Genomic DNA, 22,059 nt, shown 5'->3' on the forward strand with positions numbered 1-22,059 from the left:
TAAAAGAGAGATAGTTCAGACAATGTGATTTCCGCTCAATCGCTTTGATTCTCGTTGGCGTTTACCTTGCTTTAGAGATGCCTACGTGCACTATAAAAAATAGCAAGTATAGGTCTAAGCGTCTGTATCGTTTTGTCGTGGGGTAGCAGTGATCCTGATATGGACATGCAATGATCATAAATGTGGAAGTGCCCACGATATGCTGCACATGCCCATTGCCACCATAAAGCAAATAACTAAAGAAGCAGCTTTAGATTGCTAATTAACGCAAGAGCCCCCGGCTTTAAAAATGTCAAAACATTTGCAAATAATAAAGGCCAGGTTGCTTCAAGTATTCAGCAAAAGCTTTCACGCCGTCAAATGGGCTTTTTGCTTTGCTAGTTGGTGTGAAGCATGAGCTTTTTTTCCTGACTGCGCGAAAACGGACACCTAGTCCACACAGAACACTCTTGTGTGCCGTGTTGAGTGTGCGTGTGTGTTCTTTGCTAGGTTTGATGACGTTTAGCATATCATAAGGTGACCGCATGAACATAGCGGTATTATCTGGTCATAGATGACTCAGGCATTCGTTTACCGTATATTCCTTATAGTTGCGATATGCGCTAGCGTATATCAAAGCCACCGATTTGTTCCCCTCCAACTTCTTTTTGTTGTTTGTATGTAGCCGCAAATAGCCTCATATTTGGAAAATGAACTGGGAGATGTATCACTTATCCGCTACGTTTGCGTCTGTGCTGTGCTGTCATCTTCTCTTACCGCTTCTCGCTTTGCAACAAATGTACAGCCTCCATTATTTTCAACTGTATTACATGACTGCCGACTGCACGCAGTATCAGTGCCTTACAACAGCCATATATGCGGGGCTGGGAGCATATAGAACGCACAGGCGCACAAAGCAACGCTAGCGTGAGCGTCGTCTGCCAAGCTGTCCCTTTCAAGACGATGCATGCCCAGTCATTATTGTATTAGTCTCCTGAATTTAAAAAAAAGAAGGGAGGGGGAAAAGAAGGAAAACGAAAGCCGTGTAAAAAAAAAACATGTTTGTGCCCAAGAAGGATATGCCGATGTACGTGCGTTTCATGTTTCCTGTTCCTGCGGCCAAAGGAACTGCCCAATGTTTATGCGCAAGGAAATTTCGCGACGTTTGTATCTGCAACTGTACATTGTCGTTTATTATAAAAGGGAACACGTGAGCACGTGGCCCACGCTTTGTGGCAGATGCCTACAGCCCCATGATCCGGCAGATAAAGGACGCTCGTCGGCTTCAGGCGCAATCTATTGGCAAGCAAAATGCCGAGTCATGGCCGTTAAACAAGCGCTGTTATAGATAACGCTCCCATTACCGTCACAAAATGCATGGTGTTGCCAAAAGCAGATGCACTTTCTTTAGCTATTGGTTGATGGTGCTGTAAGCATTCGCCGCAGAGAGCATACCACGTGCTCGCGTGTTCCCTTTCATAAAGAGCGACGTACACATCATAGCACCTTTATCAAAGAAAGGGACGGTATCGTCTTGAAAGAAAATGCATGGCAGATGGCACTTGCGCTAGCTAGCACTGCCTTGTGCGCCTGCGCGTGCTGCTGACGGTCTCGCAGATCATCGTGATTGTAAGGCGTAGATACAGCGTGTGTGAGACACTCGTGCTATGCTGGAAGCTGCAAGCAATAGTCGTGAACGGCCAGCAGGGAAGAGCAGGTAGGGGCGAAGACCAAGAACAAACGAGAGAGCGAGAGGGGAGGAGAGAGAATGGCAGCTTACGAGGCACTTTCCCTGGACGCACATGTCGAGCGCTCCCTCGCGGCATCGCGTGCCGTCCTGCGCTCTGGGCGCCAGTTTGGCCATGAACTTGAACTGGCGCGCCTGGCACGTCAGGCTGCACGGGTCGCTGGGGTCCTGCACGGGCGTCCATTCGTACAGGCGGCCTCGGTACGGGACCCGGTCGAAGGCCGCGCACTGCGCCGCCCGGAAGTCCACGGGCTCCGGACACGCCTGCGTGCACCATGACGGTAGGTCGCCTGGATTACTCTGGATGCCTATTCCATCAACTCGTTGATGTGCCGACAGCAGTCACTGATGAAGCTTGTTGCTATAGTCGGCTACGACCTGCCCCGCCGCGGTGGTCTAGTGGCTAAGGTACTCGGCTGCTGACCCGCAGGTCGTGGGATGGAATCCCGGCTGCGGCGGCTGCATTTCGGATGGAGGCAGAGGTGCTGTAGGCCTGTGTGCTCAGATTTGGTGCACGTTAAGGAACCCCAGGTGGTCGAAATTTCCGGACCCCTCCACTACGGCGTCTTTTATGATCATATGGTGCTTTTGGGACGTTAAACCCCACATATCAATCAATCGATAGTCATGGAGTTACTTTTTTATTATCAAAACGGTACATAGAAGAGATTGGTACCATCATCCCAGCTACTCCTTTTCGCTTCGTATGCAAAATTAAGCCATACAAAAAAACAGGTGTGGTCCACAGTATCCCACCAGATGTATACCAAACTATGAAACGAGAGTAAGAGAAACAAAAAGTTTCGGACTTGGTTCTGTACAAGGTAAACATTTACATAGCTACATAATAATAATAATAATAATAATAATACCTTTTATTTCTTCAAATAAAACAGTACATGTGACTAGGCCTGCCAAAGCCAATTGGTTCTCGCTGGGTGATGAACCAAGTTCACAGGTAATTACGCAAAACGTAAAGAACATGATTAAAATTTCTATGTAAATCGTAAATGCGTTATGCTATGATCATCGCATGATCATAACACAAGACGTAATTTTATTCAAATGGTAGCGATATTCATGTGAATAAATCAACTTTCCTGTCACCCTTGATCGTTCCGTAAGATGTTTGTAACGTCTCTTTTTGGTTTAAGGCACCAGCGTTTTTGTGTGAAGTTCTTAACTTAACAAGCCAAGGTGCGTGTGCGTGTGTTTTTTTAAAGCTTAGTAGCAATGCCATTCGCGCACGAGTGCAAAAGCGTGAGCTCGTGTAAATGGCGTACTGAGCCTTACAACGCGAAAAACGTGGTAATGGTCATAACAAAAAACTCGAAGCACCATCTGTGACCGTCTAGGTCTGTTAGTTGTAGGCTTTCTCCAAAGTTTAGCCCTCTCACCGATCACTGATCCAACCTAATCGATCTCTCGGGATCAACGTATCCGCTCTGTGTTTTTGCAAGTCTATGCATCCCGTGCTGTCCAAGTTCTCAGACTGCTCGCAGGACACCGCTAACAGAATAATGTCAGTCAAAAGTATCACCTGGAAAAGAAACGTTTTTTAAATGAGAGCCCAATATCTTTTTTTTTTTTCTGTTTGGTTCCAAGCCACCCTGCGGCTCCATGATTGCATATACAGTCAGTCGCTTCATCGAGCGTCCATAGGACTCGTCTCCTGCGGATATAAAGCGCGGTGCATTCCGGTAACCTCGTTTCGCACTCACTTGGCGCCCCGAAATGAGAACCAAAGCACGCTATTCAGTCGCGGGGCCGCGCTGTCCCTCCCCGATCAACACCTTCTCGGCTTTGTTCTTTTCCGTAATTCTGCGGCGTCTCCGCCGGCTGTCAATTAAGCGGCGCAGAGGCGTTTCCGACGTGGGCCGTGATCCGATTAGCAGTGACGGAAACCTGTGCACGCTCGCACAGTTGGCTGACGTCGAATGTGGGGAAGGGGGATGGAGGGGGGGGGGGTGGCTAGGCCTTATGCTACCGCACGTGCACAGATTGCGGACTTATGTACCCCCAGCAACAGCCTTTCTATGTTCTTTCTTTTTCCTTCAGTCAGTATAGATCATCGTGGAAATGCGCCGTCTGGGACACTAAAACGGCCCTCCGCTCGGCGCCTCATATTGTTCTTATAATAATTTCTCGGGTTTTACGCCGTGATAGCTGTGATGTGGTATGAGAGACGATGTACGACTCTGGAAGTTTCGACCAGCGGGGGTTCCATCCCGTGCATCTCAGTCAAACTCCGGAGGCGTTGTCCTTAAAAGAAGCATTGGGTGCGCATAATGCAGCGACCACTTTTTATGCCCTGAATTGCTCTTCCCCTCAAAACCCATTGCACCAAGGGGACTGTTGACGATGGAGATTATGGCAAAGGTGCGAATTCCCAAAGCGTTTTCTTTGTGCTGTTGCAACAACAGTTATATCGATACCCTGAATGGGCTCCAGCCGTCATCGTCATTTTTCGTGTAAAGTCGAAGTCGACAACATCATGAACCCCACGAATCCTAAATGTTCTACCCGCGAGTAAAAACGCAGGATCGTGGTCGACGAACGTGGCTGAAACAGAGCTGAAGGGACAACAAGATCAGGAGTTTCACGTCCCAAAACCACAATATGATCGTCAAAGACGCCGTATTGGAATCCTCCAGTCATTTGGCCATCTATAGTGTTCTTTAGCGTGCACTGACAATGCACAGCACTCGGGCCTCTACCATTTCGCCTCCATCAAAATGCTAACGTCACTGCAGGAATCGAACCCACAACCTTCTGGTTAGCAGCCAAAAGCACCGTAGCCACTGTTCCACCAAGGCGGACAGCTGGAAGGATTCGACCATCCACGTCGCATGGAGAAAGCATGAAATCACACATGCCCCACCCGGTCTTTCGTCAGCTGAAGGAACATGAACGGAGCCAAGGAAAGAGGGAGGGGGGGGGGGGGCGTGGCTTCAACTGATTTTGGCGCTTTTTGATCATATAAGCGCATTCGCTAGCGTGCATGCGCTATCTCGAGAGACATCAGCAAACTGCCCACTTATTTCACGTTGAGACGGCAGAGATCCCTGAAATCACCTCGCTCCCTGGGGAAGTCTCATTCCCTTACACCAGCGTTTTGTAGAGTGACGAGAAATTGGATCTAAAAGGCTTAGCTGCTATAGCTTTACTTCGTATAAAGTAACAATTTGTCTCGATCACTTTCATTCTACTTTAGCCTTGCGAGCAAAACTAGGATTTTTTTTTTCAAATAAAAGAACTGTTTTTTTTTTATTTGCTTGCGGCTGATACACTCGATACTATCCTCAACTTGTACCGTGGTGTGATCCGAGACGTTATATCACCAACTTTTCAGAATCAGTCTCAAGAATCAGTGGCACGTCTGATAGCATACATATAACGAGACTGTGTGTAGTGGGCAAGTTTCAGGCGAATTAGAAGTCAACCCTTCAATTGGTGAAATTATGGGATGTCTAATGTGACTGTGATGATAGATGCTCGCAGCCATTCGCTCTTTTTTATTTGTTTCATGCGATGCTGGGTTTTTTTTAGAATAATTGCTTACGAATCCCATTGAATTGTGAGAAATGAGGAATAAACCATGCGCATAATGGAGCTTGAAGTTTAGGTAAGATCAATCAAAACTTTTTCAAGAGTGCTCGAAGAGTTTGACAGGTGTACATGAGTCACACTCTTGCGCCAAAATGAGTTCGGACACTGAAATTAGCTATTATATGCCACAGCGATTACACGCAGTTGTCCACCGCAATAGTACTCATCACGCTAAATGCTTAAGCGAAAAGCAATCTGGCAATTCGGCACGGCACATTCATATCAGTAGACTACTAGTAATAATAACGAACTTGGCGTTCTAGCTCATACCACTCACGACAGTTCAGACTGCCAAAGCTTCCAACGCAAGTGTCTGTTTGTAAGACGAGGTGGCAAGAATTAAACCAGTAGAAGCCTCAAGTGAAACTGATGCTGATTAAGTTTATAAGTGCCAGAGCTGTCGTTCCCTTCCAAGAGTTTATGCGGTAAACTCATACAGAAAACCGGTGTTATCTTCGACTCGATCTGTGGCAGCACTAATCGCGGCTGCTGCAATAATTAAAGCCCATCAGGCCACAACGTCCTCAGCGTCAATTAATTTGTGGCCAGAAAGAACATTGCCGTCCTAGAAGAAACTTTATACTACACTCAGCTTATCCTCCGAAATTCTTTTGCTTCCCAACCTCAATGGAATTATCAGCAGAATTTCTTTCTAACAGGAAAATAAATCGAAACGCCGGTGAAACTGCTGAACAACTTGGCATAATCCTTCTAGCGATGCCTGCAGACGTGCGCGAGACGAATGAACAAGCGCTTTAATTTGAAGGGAATTCACATCGCGTCGTTTCTTGTTGGGAAGAGAAATAAATAACTGCTGACGTCAGGCTTTCCGCACCAACATCGTACGCAGAAACTCTGTTCCGAGTGCTGATTCGAAGGTGAATACCCGAAATGCCGGTCGCACACAGTTGCTGTTTGTCATTGAATTGGCACTTTGGTGGTTGTCGTGTTCGTGTGTTTTGACAGCACGTACTTTTCAAGTTTTTTTTTTTTGAACGTCTCTTAGGGAAGGTCAACGTTGCGAAGGTATTCGTCGTAAAAAGCAGCTGAAACCTCTTCAGAATCATGTCCTAAAGAAAACGTGTTCCTAAACATTACCTGTGACGATAACTGTGATGTGCCGTGAAACATGCGGCTTACCATTCCTTTCACCCCTGCACGAAATTTCATTCAAGCAACTAATCAACTAATCAATTACTCAATCAGTCTACCAACCGGTCAGTCAATTAGCCAATCAATCAAAGAAATTTATTTCTGCACGAGAAACTTGAGGAGGACTAAACAAGACAGAAAGCTGCAAAAGCTGACAACGCTTCGGTCTCTTAACCACACAAGCAAGGTACAAAATGTTATTGCGAAAGAAATTACAAATGATACATAAACGTGTGTCTTATAAATTAGTGAGTAAAACTATAAAAAACTAGTTAAGAGTAGTTTGAATTGTTCAAATGTATAGGAACTATAGCAGGAACGGTTCATGTATCATTATGCAAAAAGCTTCGAACGAAACATTTGTAACGAAAAGAATATTGCAATAAAGACAAAAATTTATACGCTTGCACCAAGAAAAAATTTGCAAAGTAATAAAAGTACATACGAAAAATGCGGTGGCTGCACATGTCACTTTTGCATAGCATATGTCTCAACGCTGCCACCGTTTCTCTGATATATTCCCCACGGAAGATCACCAACCTGCATATTGCAGATCCGCGTTCTGGTGGATTCACCCACACAGCCGCCGCGGACTAGGCATCGCCGGGATCGACTGCTCACGCCTCCATCGCACGTCCTCGAGCAGGAGCTCCAGCTGCCCCAGGGTCCCCAGCCATCGACGTCCTGTGAGTGATAAGAGAGTGGCTGGCAGTCAGCATCTCGTTTTCTGTTTATGGTAATATTCAATTAAATCGTACTTCAATGCAAACTGTAACGTAACTACTTTTAACGGTGACGCGCTGTTTAGCCAATCATTCCTTCTCTGGAGGGGGGGGGGGAGCAAGAAAAGGGAGAAACGCAGGTAGGTGAACCAGAAAGACAACCGGTTGGCTACCCTATATATATACACGGGGGATACGGAAAGAGCACAAGGAAGATGAATAAGAGGGAAGAGAAGTAAAAGAAGTAGGGGAGAGACAGACACTAAATACACTGCAGCGTGCAGAACTACACCGCAAATCAGAGGTGTCGCCACAAACCCGTGAAAAGCAAAAAAAAAAAAGAAACTATAATCGTCATAAACGCACATTTGCGACAGAAATTGGGTAAACCACGCTTCTCACCACTGGCCCACTAGAAATGAAAAGGGCGAGAGTTAGTCCACCGACAAATGGCTATATCGATGGTGGCAAACCGAAGACCGCCAGTGCATACAAGAAGGGAACATTAAGAAACGGGAAAGGCAACGGCCGGTGCGAGGAAACCGCAAAGAGAGCGAAGGCCTACGTCCACGATGGCATGTCCATAGGTCTGTGAGAGGCACGAACACTCGGATTCCGCACGAGTTTCTGTCTCTGAAGTATTGACATCCGTGTCGTGTCTGTTTGCTATTGAACTGAAGCCTCTCTGTGCTAAGAATCAACGTAGAAAAAAAATAGTCTAGCATCACCTGTAGCTAAGGCCTAACAACAACCGATAGAATCAACCGGACTAGTCTTTAAAATCGTCTTTCGCTATTTCAAGCAGTGCGCGGCTTAGTGCAATCTTTGTAATTTTTTTGAAGTGCCTTCTGAAAATGCAGGTTAATCGAGCAAGGCCACAGCGATAGCAATTGATGGCTAAGCTGGTCAATGGCTAATAATTAGTAGATTAAAATAGTTATTCGATCATTCCTACTGGCTTCGAGATAAACCTGAGTTGCCGCCTGGTGGCTACTGGTTGAAGTATTACCAGAGGGCATGGCCTCCCGCGGCACGCCATCTCGGAGGCCATGATTGTGGATGGCTCCCTTCGTCGTCTGCTAGCAACGGTGGGTTTGTATGAGTGTGAAAGTTATTGACATAATGATGTGCCGAGTTCCCGTATAGGGGGAGGGAGGTGTATTGTAGTGGCCTTCCCTTCTTAGGTGCCTCATGAGAATAGGCTCATCGGAAGAGCAGAAAATTAAATGCCACGAAAGTGACAAGCTCGAGTTACCGGACACTGTTTGCACTTGGAGTGAAATTAAACAGCCTTGTACGTTGATTTAGGTTCGCAATAAAGAACTATGTAGATCAGTATTAATCTGGTTCACGTGCATTGCCGTAATGCTAAGGTATTGTCATGTCAAACCTTTGAATTACCATGAGCGTCTGCGCGGTGTTCTTATAGATTGATATAATTAACAGACACTCTTCTTTCTTGAAGAAAAAAAACACGCAGCCCCACAATATAACTGCACCTTCGATGCATCACTGTCCTGCAGGTAATCAATCAAAAAAAAAAGCTGTGTGCTTAACTGCTACCCTATTTCCTACAGTTTCTGGAATAAAAGCAAGCGTCTACGGGTGAAACGTCATCCCAGTACTAAAAGCACCGACAGCCACGTAGCTTTGTTTCACTACATTTCTTATCAACTGCCTTACGTCTCACAGAGAATTGAATAAGTAAAACATTCGGAATGCGTATTTGTGGCCATAGTGCACCGTGCTGCTCGGCAAACAGATGAGCAACCAGTAAGTACTTCAATAATTAACGTTGAGCAGCGGCAGTGCGTGGTAGGCGGAACACAAGCTGAACACTTACAAATGAGACAACGAAATACTTCTTATGCTGTGAAAATTCAAGCTGCTGTCAAGTTCGAGCATCACGTTTATTTTGCACGCTGCGCATCTCGCACAAGTAGTAGTCACGTTCGGCAGGCGTCATGTATTAATTCGGCAAACTTAAACTGTGACTGAGTGCTGCGAAAGCACCACCTAATTCAAAAAGAAACGTCTCGCGCTCGAGCGAATGAGCTTTGCAGCCTTGATAAGTGGGTCGTTAGTTACCTACTGAAATAGAAAAACAATTGAACGACCTGCCTAAAGGGAATCGGGAAGAAATGTGAATGGATTTCTTGTACCGGGAGCACATGGCGTAGTAATTTTAATGTCGTAAATTAACGACGAGATGAGGATTTGTACCGTAACTATTTATTCACACATTCATCAGCCAGTTCACGGTTGAGAGTGAGGTGCGTGCTTCACTCAATTTATATGTACGCACGAGGGAGCGTATGGGAGAGTGCGGTGCAGAAAGGAGGAAGAGCGATCGGCGAAAGAAGGAGCGGCGAAGCACTGCACCTATTCTCTCTTACACTGCCTCCACAGAAGCGGGGGCTCCACCCATAGAGTTTCTTAAAATTAACTAGGGGGGACTCTAGCACTGCGATCGTTCAGCGACCATGGAAATGATGGGTAGGACATGGATTAGCCTATAGTGTTTGTACTTGCAGGCAGCAAATCGCACTTGTGGCTTCAATTGTGGCTGTCTCTCGGTTTTGATTTGAAGGAAAGAACGAACCCTTTTGAGCTTCGTCACCCGATTCTAAATGGTACGGCTAAAATATTATGGCGGTGAAGCGCAACAGCTGAACATTTGCTGATTTTTGTTTCGTAGCAAAAGAGCTCCAAGCCACGCGAACACAAACGAAGTCAGAAGTACGAAGATTAGACAAACCCACTTACTACCCATCATTCCCATGCTCGCTGAAGCATCGGGCGTGGCAGCTCCCATAGACACTAGCGCCAGACTACCCTCTAGTGTATTATTAGAAAACTCTATGGATCCGCCAAGCTCCCGCCATGCGAACGCCCTCACGCGCCAGAGCATGCTTCTCCGCTTTACTCACACCCTGCTACTTCACCCACACCACCTCGCTCGAGACACGGTTATCGTGCGCACTACACCTCATTTCTTTACTTTTTTACCTTCTCCCCCTAAAGAATCCCCCCCCCCCCTTTGCTGTGATTGCTTGGAGCGAGGATAGGTGCACGTGACCACAGATGTTGCTATAGAAGAGAGAGTGAGAGCGGGGAGATAACACCTTCTGCAGAAAACTAGTAAAGACAAGTTTGAATTGTTTCAATGGAGAGATTGATTGATTGATATGTGGGGTTTAACGTCCCAAAACCACTATATGATTATGAGAGACGCCGTAGTGGAGGGCTCCGGAAATTTAGACCACCTGGGGTTCTTTAACGTGCACCCAAATCTGAGCACACGGGCCTACAACATTTCAATGGAGAGAAACTACTTTGCATGGTTCATATATCAATATGCACAAGCTTTACACGAAACATTTTGTAATGAAAATACTATTGTGATAACGACAAAAAAATTACGCGCTTGCGAGAAGAAAAAAAAATTGTAAAGACAAGAAAGTTCATACGAGAAAGTGTAATGGCTGCACTTGTCACTTTTACAAACCACATGTCTCTACGCTGCCACCGTTTCTCTGCTATATTCACACCGACGATGTCAGGCGTCCGGTGGCGGCACGGACGCCGACGGACGCCTGACATATCCCGACTACATATGCATCTTAGCTGAGTTGCGGCACTGATCGGCGCTGATCGCCATTCAAAATTCCCATGTAACACCACTATAAAATAAGTACTGATGGCAATAGCAGTTCATAAATGAATGAAAAAATTGCGCACATCATCCCGCAAAAGAACCCAGAGTAGTATGCGAAGCAGCCATGAGTCGACGTAAATTTTTTGTAAAAAGATGCTCTCTATACATCACTGTAGACATGATGGTTGCGCACACGTGGTTCATGGTTGCGCACACAGCCACTTTGCCAATCGTCGCTTCCGCCACACTAATGCACCTGTCTTCATTCATAGTACTAAGCTGAGAGAGGGGGAGTAAGGGTTTTTATTTTGCAGAGCTGCAGCGCCGCTAGCGCTCTCCACTCATACCGAAGCACGTGCTGGAGTGGAGCTATTACTCTACCGCAGCGCCATCTACTGACTCTCCGGGTGCACCGTGAACTAGCGTGGCTACGACATCAGACAAGGAACAAGCCCCGATCGTAGGCTGGTTCGCATCTCAAAATCCAAACATCAGCTCACTCTTTTAGTAAGTGTGGCCGGCGCAGCCAGCGCTGGGATATTCGAGCTTTCTATAGCTTCGATGCAAACTGCACCATGAGAGCAAAGCATGCACAAAGCCATTAGCCACCAAGGGATAATAAGCTCGAGAGCACAGGCGATCATGTCACTTAAGTAAAAGTACTGATGCTCTCCGGCTCACGACAAAACACCACGCGACGGTGCCGTTGCAAGCGCACCCTTCGACCCTTTTCACCATCTCGCGGAAAATAGTAAAGAGCTTCTGGCACGTGGAAGCACCTCAGATAGGTGCACTGTAAAAAATATCGAATAAAGGGTGTCACTTTTTGTCCTACAAAAAAAATAAAAATATCGTCATCCGCCTCGCCTAAGCTTCCTTTTCTTCAAAACTACCTAACCACTTTCCTACCAAGAAAGCTATGTCACGCTGAAAACGCGCTTGTCGTTCGTGAACTGAAAGTGCCGGGCGCGCGGCGATAGTGCAAAGAAATGAACACATGATAGATGACGATTTGGTTTTGGGACAAAAAGGCACCCTCTTAAATATTTTCTGAGTGTGCAGGCTGTATAACAGCGGTAAATTATGTATACGGGGTTTGTCAGGAAAGTAGTAGGACTGAGCTTCTTTTTTAATAAAAAGAAGTATTGAGAGTTTAAGCAAACCATCTGAGTAGCTTTCAAAATATGCCAATTCTGAATCAACACAGCGTTTTCAGCGACTTAGTCAATCACTTACGGTTCTCTGGGACGCAGAAACTGGAATGCTCGTCACCTCCCTCGTTATGACCTCCTGAATGGTCTGGACCGAGCCACGCTACCGTCCTTTGGTGAATATTTTTTTTTTTTACGTCAGGGTAAGAGGAAGAAGTTTGAACTAGCGACGTCCGATCTGAAGGGTCGCTTGCTGGGAGAGCTGTGTTAACCTATCTTTGGTCGGGAATTCAATTAGAGTCAAGCTGACGTGGCTCGGCGCATTGTCGTGACTTTTTATTGCTGAAGAAATTATAAGGACAGTCTCAGCTGGTTTCTTGCCATCGCCGCTGCTGCTGCCGCGGTCATTCACGTATATGTATATGTATGCATACATATATATATATATATATATATATATATATATATATATATATATATATATATATATATATATATATATATATATATATATATATATATATATATATATATATATATATATATATATATTTATATAGAAAAGGATGCGCTAGCCTCCTCTTTCTGCGGAGCTAACATCGCTTTTTAGCCCGAGGTCGTCTGCGCGCGCGCTTATCTCGTGAGCGAACAAGGGGGAGGGAGCTCTCATGGTTGCCGCGCCATCGCAGCAACGATCAGCGCGCGCTTTGTGCCCTCACACCAGGCGGGAGCTTCTACGGGATACTATATCAACACGAAAAAACGCTTCCAAGAGGGTACCTGGAGCGGCCGTGTTCTCTTACACCAGTGTTTTGTAGAGTTATGTGAGATCGAATTTCAATGAGTTGACTGCCTGCCTCGCTTCGTACATCAACGCCGTCACTATGCACGAACCTTGTTGTGGTGACCTGACCACGTCGCAGGAAACTTGGTTACCTAGCAAGCGCATCTTCACTACAATTAATATTGCTCCTAAAAATGCCAGCCATGCTTCGTATAACATTCCAATATGTTGCTATCGCATTGTTTGATTCGCTCTTCTAGCAAAGCTGTGATTTTTTACGTTTAAAAGGTGGCCTGACCATTGCTCATGTTTAAGTTTCTTTCATCCCGAAGTAATTTGTTCCACTCAGACTTTGTTGACCCATGTCATCACTGCCATAAGCTATCTTGATAAAGTCCTAGGTATCACTCATCGTTTCACCCCGTTCGACGCACCATCCTACCGCGAAACGCTGCCACACGATACGTTGCAATGGTGACAAGACACTACAAAAGAGGTTCACCAGAAGACGACTAGCAAATGGTGCGCTGGTAGCTAAAACCCTCAACCACACAACCAGATCAGTAACATGCCCTCCTCCGCATTTCTGCGGGGAGGAAAATGAATCCTACTACTTTTCAGACACACCGTGCATAAAATGTTACCGTTTTTATGTAAGACGATGTGCATGTGGTGTCCGAGTGACTTGACGTATCGTGCAGCGAGTGAGAGGTCACGCGCTGAGATTAATTTTCCACTGATCTGTTTACACCTACACATATACATCACTGCAGCATGGCGGCGCCGACGGCAAGAAGCCGCTGGGTGTGTCTGCATAATTTCTACCACAGTAATAAAAGAAGAGGACAAAACAATAGTTGGAAAAAATATTGCGTGAAGCAACGCTCATGTTGACGTATTACAGGCGAAAATGTAATATTCGCGCTTCTGCTATACAGACATCTGCATGTGGTCGTTCCTCCTGCGGGAATGTTTGCGGACATTTGCACTGCATTTTTTTGGTCTTCTCTCTCTCTTTTTTTTTCTTCAATGCGGACAAGGGTTTCCCGCAAAGCTCAACGGCTATTTTGGAAGATGGTTACACTGACACTTTCATTCACCATCATTATAAAGCGTGGCTGGGCTTTCGTGTCCCGACTAATATTTTGCAGCATATACGCACAATTACGCCACTTTTACTGTTCCTCAAAAATACGACGTGGCCCGATTTAAGTACCTATAATATGTTTCAGTATCTGCAACCTCTTTACCTAGCTTGAAACAACCCTTTAGGCACCTTCCACAAGGAACAGAGAAACCACTCGTTTATAGGTATATGGATACGAGTACTAAATTCTGCCTAAGATACCAAGCTACATTTCAAGGTGTTCAAATCCACTATTTCACGGTGAGTACACGAGAACTTTATTTTAGATTGTATTAGAGCGCGTGGCTTCGTGGTTAAGCAACCTTGAGTAACTGTGCCCGGAAGGCACGTTTGCTTGTCTTGATAAGCCTGGCCTGCAAGTCAGAGTTAGCTCTGCACCCCGCCGTGGTGGTCTAGGGGCTTATGTACTCGGCTGCTGACCTGTAGGTCGCGGGATCAAATCCCGGCTGCGGCGGCTGCATTCCGATGGAGGTGGAAATGTTGTAGGCCCGTGTGCTCAGATTTGGGTGCACGTCAAAGATCCCGCAGGTGGTCGAAATTTCCGGGGCCCTCCATTACAGCGTCTCATTTTCATATGGTGGATTTGGGACGTTAAACCCCACGTATCAATCAGAGTTGCCTCAACGCAGTGCCACCTCCCATTGCTCAACAACATTTTGAGATATACGTGTAAGCTTGACGCCTGCCACATCACGCCGTTATCGAAGTTAGCCGTCTTGATTGTTAAGTCCCTTTATTTCGAGGTCAACCGGCGCCTCCATAGTGCATTGATGCCGACCCCCGCACTCGTTTTCTTCACTAGGAAAAAAAAAAACAAGCTACCGAGAGATGCACTCGACTATCAAAAGGTACCTACAGGTGGCAACAAGTGCGTGCTTCAGCGAGTGAGTGTATGTATGAGAGGGAGAGAGTGGCAGACATTATTGTTGCTCCCGTTGACCCGAATTACAGGCCTGCCGGTGGCCCGTACTCTATCCATCATCGAAGCCCGATTTGAGCCGCTCATTTGGGTCAGGTCAATATATCGCACTCGGTGTGCTCGCGTGCGCACCACGTGTGAGCGAGGCAGGCGTGGGCATTTTTCTGCACAATACTTTTTTCTTCACAGTATTTTTCTCCACGCGCATTTTTCTCCCCAGTACTTGTCGAGCCAAGAATTCTATATCGACTGCACGACAGTTTTAGATCAAAGATGAAGAATTGACCTCTCAAACTTGACGCGAGCGTGGATTACTCATTGATACGGCGAAATGGGAAGGCTGTGCGTTAATTTGCGACAACAATAACGATGCGCGCCGCCTTAATAAGTCTAAATTGGTATGCGCGTGTTCGTATGTATGTATGTATGTATGTATGTATGTATGTATGTATGTATGTATGTATGTATGTATGTATGTATGTATGTATCTGTGTGTACGTATGTACGTATGTATGTATGTATGTATGTATGTATGTATGTATGTATGTATGTATGTATGTATGTATGTATGTATGTATGTATGTATGTATGTATGTATGTATGAAAAAGAAAATCGTGATAATACAGTTACTCTGCTCGGCTGCTGATGCGAAGGTTGCGGGTTCGATCCCGAAAGTAGACCTTATAATTCTATGCAGGCGATATGCTACAGACCCGGATACTGCTGTACTGTAAGATGTCAGTAGACGTTAAAGAGACTGTCTACCACTCGGGAAAAAAAAATAAGATTCTGTTTGTGGTGCAAATTAAAAGATCGCTCATCACATCAGCGGCAACGAGTATGCTTTCATGGCAGAAAAGAGGAATTATAATATTAACTTGATGTCCAAAGTTGATAAAAAGTGCCCACTAGCGACATTCATTATTGAATGCGGTCATTCTTGACGGTCTATTGGTAGCAGAAGAAATTCTCGCAGGAAGATTTAGTTTGCTTAAAAACAAACACGTATAACTTTAAATTGTATTTTATGCCCTTGAGGCTGCTTCATGTTGCTCCAGAGTCTAACTATTGCTTTTTTTTTCCTTTCTCACGCGTTCAAAAGCCGCCCGGTGGCGCTTCCGGTGGTGTATTCGCTTGCCTATATATCTGCCTGCGAACTGCGGAGAAACGCGAGCACGGAATCTGCTGCCGCTCATGACAACAACAACAACAAAAAAAAACGTGTGCACCTGCTTAGAACGACCACTCAGGTATATTTGTTTTACTAACAAACAAAACTTGATGAAGCCTGCAAAAAGCACGCGCGGTTTCAGTTCTCGACTTCCACCGGCAAAGACCAATGTTGTGGTCATCCTCCCGATGGAAGAAGACAGAATGTGGACAGAAAAAAAATCTCTTAAAAAATTCTACTCACATTCCAGAGAAACCGCTTCAAGGTTAGACACTTGAAATGGTACGCTTTTTATTGCGACACAAAAGAGTAGAGCAATGAAGGACGGTAGACAGTCCCTTTAAAGAACACCAGGTAGTCGAAGTTCCCGGTGCCCTCAACGACAGCGAGTCTCCTATTTCTATTATGATTTTTGCGCTCCGAATGGCACACACTATATATTATTGAAATAAAGAAAAGATTTGCCTGTAAGTTTTTATGCTCCTTTAAAAAAATCAAGGCCCATACGGAGTACATCACAACATCGAAATTTGTTAACGTGCTTTCTATACGAACATCACGTTTCATATCAACACAGATCTTTTTTTTCGGTAATATGAACAGTAACTAAAATCAGGAGTGGGGCTTGGTAACTTATAGGTCGTGAATAGTAGTAACACGGCCTCTGGGTGAAAAAGCGCACGGCACAGCCTGCCACGTCGAGCGGCTTTCTATGGGAGAGCACGTGTCAGCCGTAGTTGCAGTTGCGGCCGCTGCAGCGCCACGGGGAGGGGACGGAAGGGACGGGGAAACGGGTGGCGGCGGCTCCCTCGTTGCATCAGCCGCAGCAAATCAGCCGGTCACAATAGTCACCCTCTCAGTTGTTATAATCAGTGTTTTTCTATTCTCATTTATCGCAGCAATGACTTATCGCGTATTTAGTAGACTACGATGCGCTATCTAGTTAAAAAGCTAATTGATTTTTTCTATGTGTGTCGAGTGCCTGACGCTTTTTTTTTTCGAAAACAGCTTCTTGCTTTGAGGCTTGAAAAGAAAAATTCACAATGTATGTAGCTGAATGATATGACACTGAATGTGTGACAAAGTCGTTGTTCTATTTATGAGAATGTCATAAACTAACGTACTTTGATTTTTTGTGACGTTTATTCAGCGCTTTCGCGTTTTCTCAGCCGGAATGTACGACATCATTTTTAGCTTATTGAACAGTTGACAATAAATAAATAAATAAACACACACACACACATATATATATATATATATATATACATATATATATATATATATATATATATATATATATATATATATATATATATATATATATATATATATATATATATATATATATATACAAATGGGTCAAGTGACAACCACGTTTTATTATGTATACACATCACAAAACCATGGCTGCTTTAGGTCAGTTGAGTACACCTGCATGCCTTTGTTTGAGCGAGCAGAGGTGCTAATTGGTCAACGATATATAGTTGAACAAACAAACAGTAACGGATGACACAACCGCATGACGGAGACTGCTAGAAGACAAGCCGTTGGAGTGTTATCGGGATTCGCCAGTGTCCGTGGAGAGGCTAACATGAAAAGACCGAACGGATGGTTTTATTGTCGATAGACACAAAAGCCACAAGTTGGGCACACAAGCTGGAGAAATTGCCAAGTCGTTTTAATATGCAAAAGTGTAAAGAAGTAAAAAAAAAGTTGATAAATGCCAGGATCAGCCCTAAATTGAGAATACATAAAATATTTTCACGCATCTTGTTCCGATTATGTGTTCACTGTTGAATTAGTTACAATATTTTAAAAACGTAGGGACGGAAAGAGACGGAAACATTCAAAAGCGCAGGAACGATAGCAGTAGTGTTCACATTTTGTAGCATTTCATCACTCTTTTCGTCTCAGAGTTTTCATATTATTCACTTCATAACTTCGTTCAATTGCCAGCATTAAAGTTAGTCACTGAAATTTCAATGAGGCTTGAGCGTACTGTTACGAGATCGCACACATGCTAAGTATATTTCGTGGCTGTTGCATCTGATAATGTAGTGTATTGTATGAATACAATAGACATGTTTGAAGGAAGTAAAAAGTCTATCTTATTTCGTGTTAAAGGAACAGTGGCAACTGCAATCACTGATGTTACGTATTATAAATTAAATCATTAAATCTCAATCAACATTTTCTGAAGCGACATGCTCACAGTTACTATAATAAATTTAGATGCATTAGAAAGGTGTAGCTCTTCCAGATCTGTTAGTTGTGATTTTGTAGGAACGGAGTGAAATGTGCTCGCAATTAATACTTCCGCGAAAACTGATCGGTGTGCAAGATTCTATCTCGGGCAAGACAATACCAAAAATATGCAAGCGCTGCAGGTATCTAAAAGCAAGGTCGGTAATTACCTGGTGGGATCTCACCAGACGGACATTAAAAGAATATTTCGCGGCTCACACAAAGATGCACGCACTCAATCGTAACTACCGCAAGCGCCCCGTGCATGCGATTCCATGGGCGCTCGCGAAAAATGTCCCCTCCAGGTGGCGCCGCAGCGGTGGTCCGGGAAACTACACCTGTCACGCCGGTTGGGGAGCACGCGGCGGGCCGTACCCGTGCAATCTTTCATCCAGCAGACGTGGTAGTAGTCACAATATTCACCACCTGTGTAGTAGCAGCGGGAGGTAACTACAAACTAAATGAGTAAACTTATTATTATGACACTGGTTATGTAGTTACAGCTACAGCCAAAAAGAAAATAGTGGCTCAAAGTAGCTTTACTACCTTGAAAGTCGTTACCTTGCTAGCATGGTTAACACCAGTGAGCCGTAGTTATCTGTCATTATGTGCATCATTGGCATTTTCTTATGACGGATTCATGACAAAAGCATAAGGCCAAATAAAGTAAGTGAAACGGTACTGTTGGTTGGCGTGTGGGCATTAAAATGGTCTTTAATGTATCAAGCTTTCCACTCAGACTATGAGATACGCCATAGTACAAACTCTACTACCTTTATACACTAATCAATAATCACTTCTTAATTCGTGTTGTTGCCGTAGTAAATATACACTAGAATTAGATCTTCAGATAACGATGTAGTAGAGATAAAAGGATGACTGAACCATAAAACAAAAGGCACACATGCGCACAGTCCGTAAGGCCTACATTATAAACTATAAATTCGCGGGTTCGATTTCGGCCGCGTTGTCGGAATTCGGTTGAGTCGAAATAGCAGAGGCCCGCATACTGTGTGATTTCAGTGCCCGTTGAACAACAGCAGAAGGTCAAAATTTTCGGAGCCTTCCACTATTGCACCGCAAAACGACTATGAGCTTAGGTATAGCATAAAATGTTCGCCCAAAGTTTTCATTCTTTACCACTTGCAAGTGCATGTGGCGGAACGATCCACAAAACTCCTTTTTCCACATAACCACATATATGATAGGTTGCGTAAATTTTTGTAAGCCAAACATCACACATAGTACCAGCGTTCGCTAGCACGTGACGTATGCATGTAGCGAGCTTTAATATCATGCTGAGCAGTTACGTCAACGTTTGCTACCTCTCACACGCTTCTCTAGTATCTGAACATTACCGACGCGTAGTAAAGATGACATGGTGAGAGTAAATGCTGTAGCTACTAACCTTTTTCTCTGGTGACCACGCTGGAGCCTCAATCAATTGAGAGCAGACACTTATAATGGTGTCGCGTCAGAGCGCTTCAATCTTGTCTCCCAACCACTCAATCAGAAGTGTCGCAGCTGACACCGGTGCAGTCTCTTTCTTTCCCTCCCCCTCTAACCGAAATCATGTAGCTTGACGGAATGTTTACGTCCTACAGCACCGTGTCAGTGTACTGCAGCACTGTACTTTCGAATACGAGGCATTTCTTAGAAATTCCCTTCTGCCGTTTTTCGCGTAAACCCGATTATGACTTCTTTATCTAAAAGAAAAGTATGAAAAAAGCTGGCAGAGGAAAGAGAAAAATCAGGAAAGGTTCTAAGAGGGCAAATGCTGCAACTCACAGAAAAAAAAATTGTTAGTGCTCGTGCTCCACAAAGATCCCGCATGTCTCATCCCACGAAATATTACCACTTTCCGCCTGTACATCAGTGCAAACTTTATTTCCTAATTTTGGTCGCTGTTGTGCCTGCACACGACGAAGTGCTCTGTAATCTACGATTGCTAGTACGCAACGACGGGGCATTATCTTTGTATGGGCATCGGCAAAGTGATAGGGCGAGAGTTGGCGGGGGAGACGTTACTGCCTCTAACGTAACGTCGCGTCGGTGGTGTCTGGTTAAACGAGACGCCCCGCGTCAAAGAAAAGGATGACAGCATGTATATGGGGCTGTCCGGCCCGCAGTCTAGACGCTATTGATTGATCAAGCAGACTGTGTGTCCAGCGTCGCAGACGTGTGGCGGCCACCGCTACACAATCCTTGCCGCGACCGTCTCGCCTGACCGTCTCGAGGACGTCTCGGGAAGTCGCGGACCCCGCGCGAGACTCGCCAAAGGAAGTCCGGACCGAGAAACAAGCGTCGTCGCCGCCTCCTACGTGACCTCACGCACACCGTTACAACTTCATCGTACTGCATCACTCGGTGCATAAACCGACAGACACGGTCTTATTCTTTGCATAATGCCACATTCTCGCTTCTTTCACCCACTCAAGCTGGGTTCTGAAAGAATTAAAGCGACGTAACAGTGAAGGCGTAGGCCTACACGGCTACATAGTGTGACCGCGCTCTTCATGGAGAATCGTTAGACTGCGTGTCTGAAGTCCACCCCTGAATAAACCGTATAGAAGCCGCCTTCGCATAAAATGGGCGGTGCTTAAAGGGTGTAAAGAGACGCCCGTCGCTCTTGTGCGGCACGGAACGAAGTGCAAATGCTTGCAAAGGAGCATAATGCACAAAATGTAAGCGAGAGTAGGCTTCAGGCTTGTTACTGTATGCAGCAGTGTGCATGACAAGGATAGAAGGGACTAAATATGCGAAACTTTTTGAAGGCAATGCGGTCCTGTGCCACCTCGACCCATTTCGTCTGGTGGTGTCTAGTATTCTCTCTGTTGACCGAATTCGACCATACCGTGTCTACGCCCACGTTATTAGCAGGGGCCTGAGTTGACTGAACGCCGGCTAATGTTAACAACAAAACAGCTAAAGTTAGCTGGTATTATAATAGACAGAAACATCGCTGAATGCTGGTTATCCACTGTTATACAGGACTGTCTTCATTAATTATGTCTAAATCCAAACGTATTTCTCTTTTCCTCCTACATTACATTCATCCTCCAGTTACCATCCTCCCTCTTGTAAATCATGTGCCTCTTCTGTGCCAAACATGACCGACATAACGTGGGGCTGCCTTAAGCACCATATTCTGCCTTTTCGGAAACATTCAAATTCGAGCGAAGAGCTGTGGGAGGCTGCCAAGCACAGCTACAGACCCGATATTCAGGAGACCACCTTATAGAGTGACCTGGAGAAGGGTAGAAAAGGCGTACTCCAAGAAGTACTTCCCCTCAACCTTTGTCCCATTGCCCCCTCTCTTTGGACAGAGAATGTATAGTTCATTCATTTAATCTGCGCTATTTGTAAGAGCTATTTCATCATAGGCCAATGATTAGTGGTGTGTGAACATTCGATGTTTCAAGCGTGAATGAAAAGTATTTCATACTTTTTTGTAGTATTTTTGCGATTCGTACAGGGTTCCAGTATCCATTATTTAGTTGGGAATCACCTGTGCTGGCATTAATGAACATTTCTAGGTTTGCTACACATTAGGAGGGTAGGATAGAACGCGCTATAGTTTCGCACGGACGATGCGAAACTAGAAAGAATAGTTAGTTATTTGACAGTTGTACAGTGAAATGTGCTAAACTGTTACGCCCGAGAACGGTACTAACAACCTGAAACAAGGCAATGATTGTCAATTTCCCAAGCACAATAATTAAAAAGCTTTGGCATATTAGCTCCTCAAAAAAATGCGCGAAAATAGGAGCAAACA

The 22,059-nt window shown here is 45.0% G+C and overlaps 1 protein-coding gene across 1 annotated transcript in view; it reads right to left on the reverse strand.

Annotated features, from left to right (window-relative positions):
- The window catches only part of nolo (ADAMTS-like no long nerve cord), a 285,907-nt gene that overhangs the window by 36,297 nt on the left and 227,551 nt on the right, over positions 1-22,059 (reverse strand). Inside the window, exons 3-4 of the mRNA XM_075889771.1 lie at positions 7,028-7,171; positions 1,760-1,990 (exon numbers count right to left, since the gene is read on the reverse strand). Of these exons, the coding sequence (XP_075745886.1) occupies positions 1,760-1,990; positions 7,028-7,171 (375 nt within the window). The remainder of the gene's footprint in view (positions 1-1,759; positions 1,991-7,027; positions 7,172-22,059) is intronic.

Source organism: Rhipicephalus microplus, chromosome 1, assembly GCF_043290135.1.
Source record: "Rhipicephalus microplus isolate Deutch F79 chromosome 1, USDA_Rmic, whole genome shotgun sequence".
Taxonomy (NCBI): Eukaryota; Metazoa; Arthropoda; class Arachnida; order Ixodida; family Ixodidae; genus Rhipicephalus; species Rhipicephalus microplus.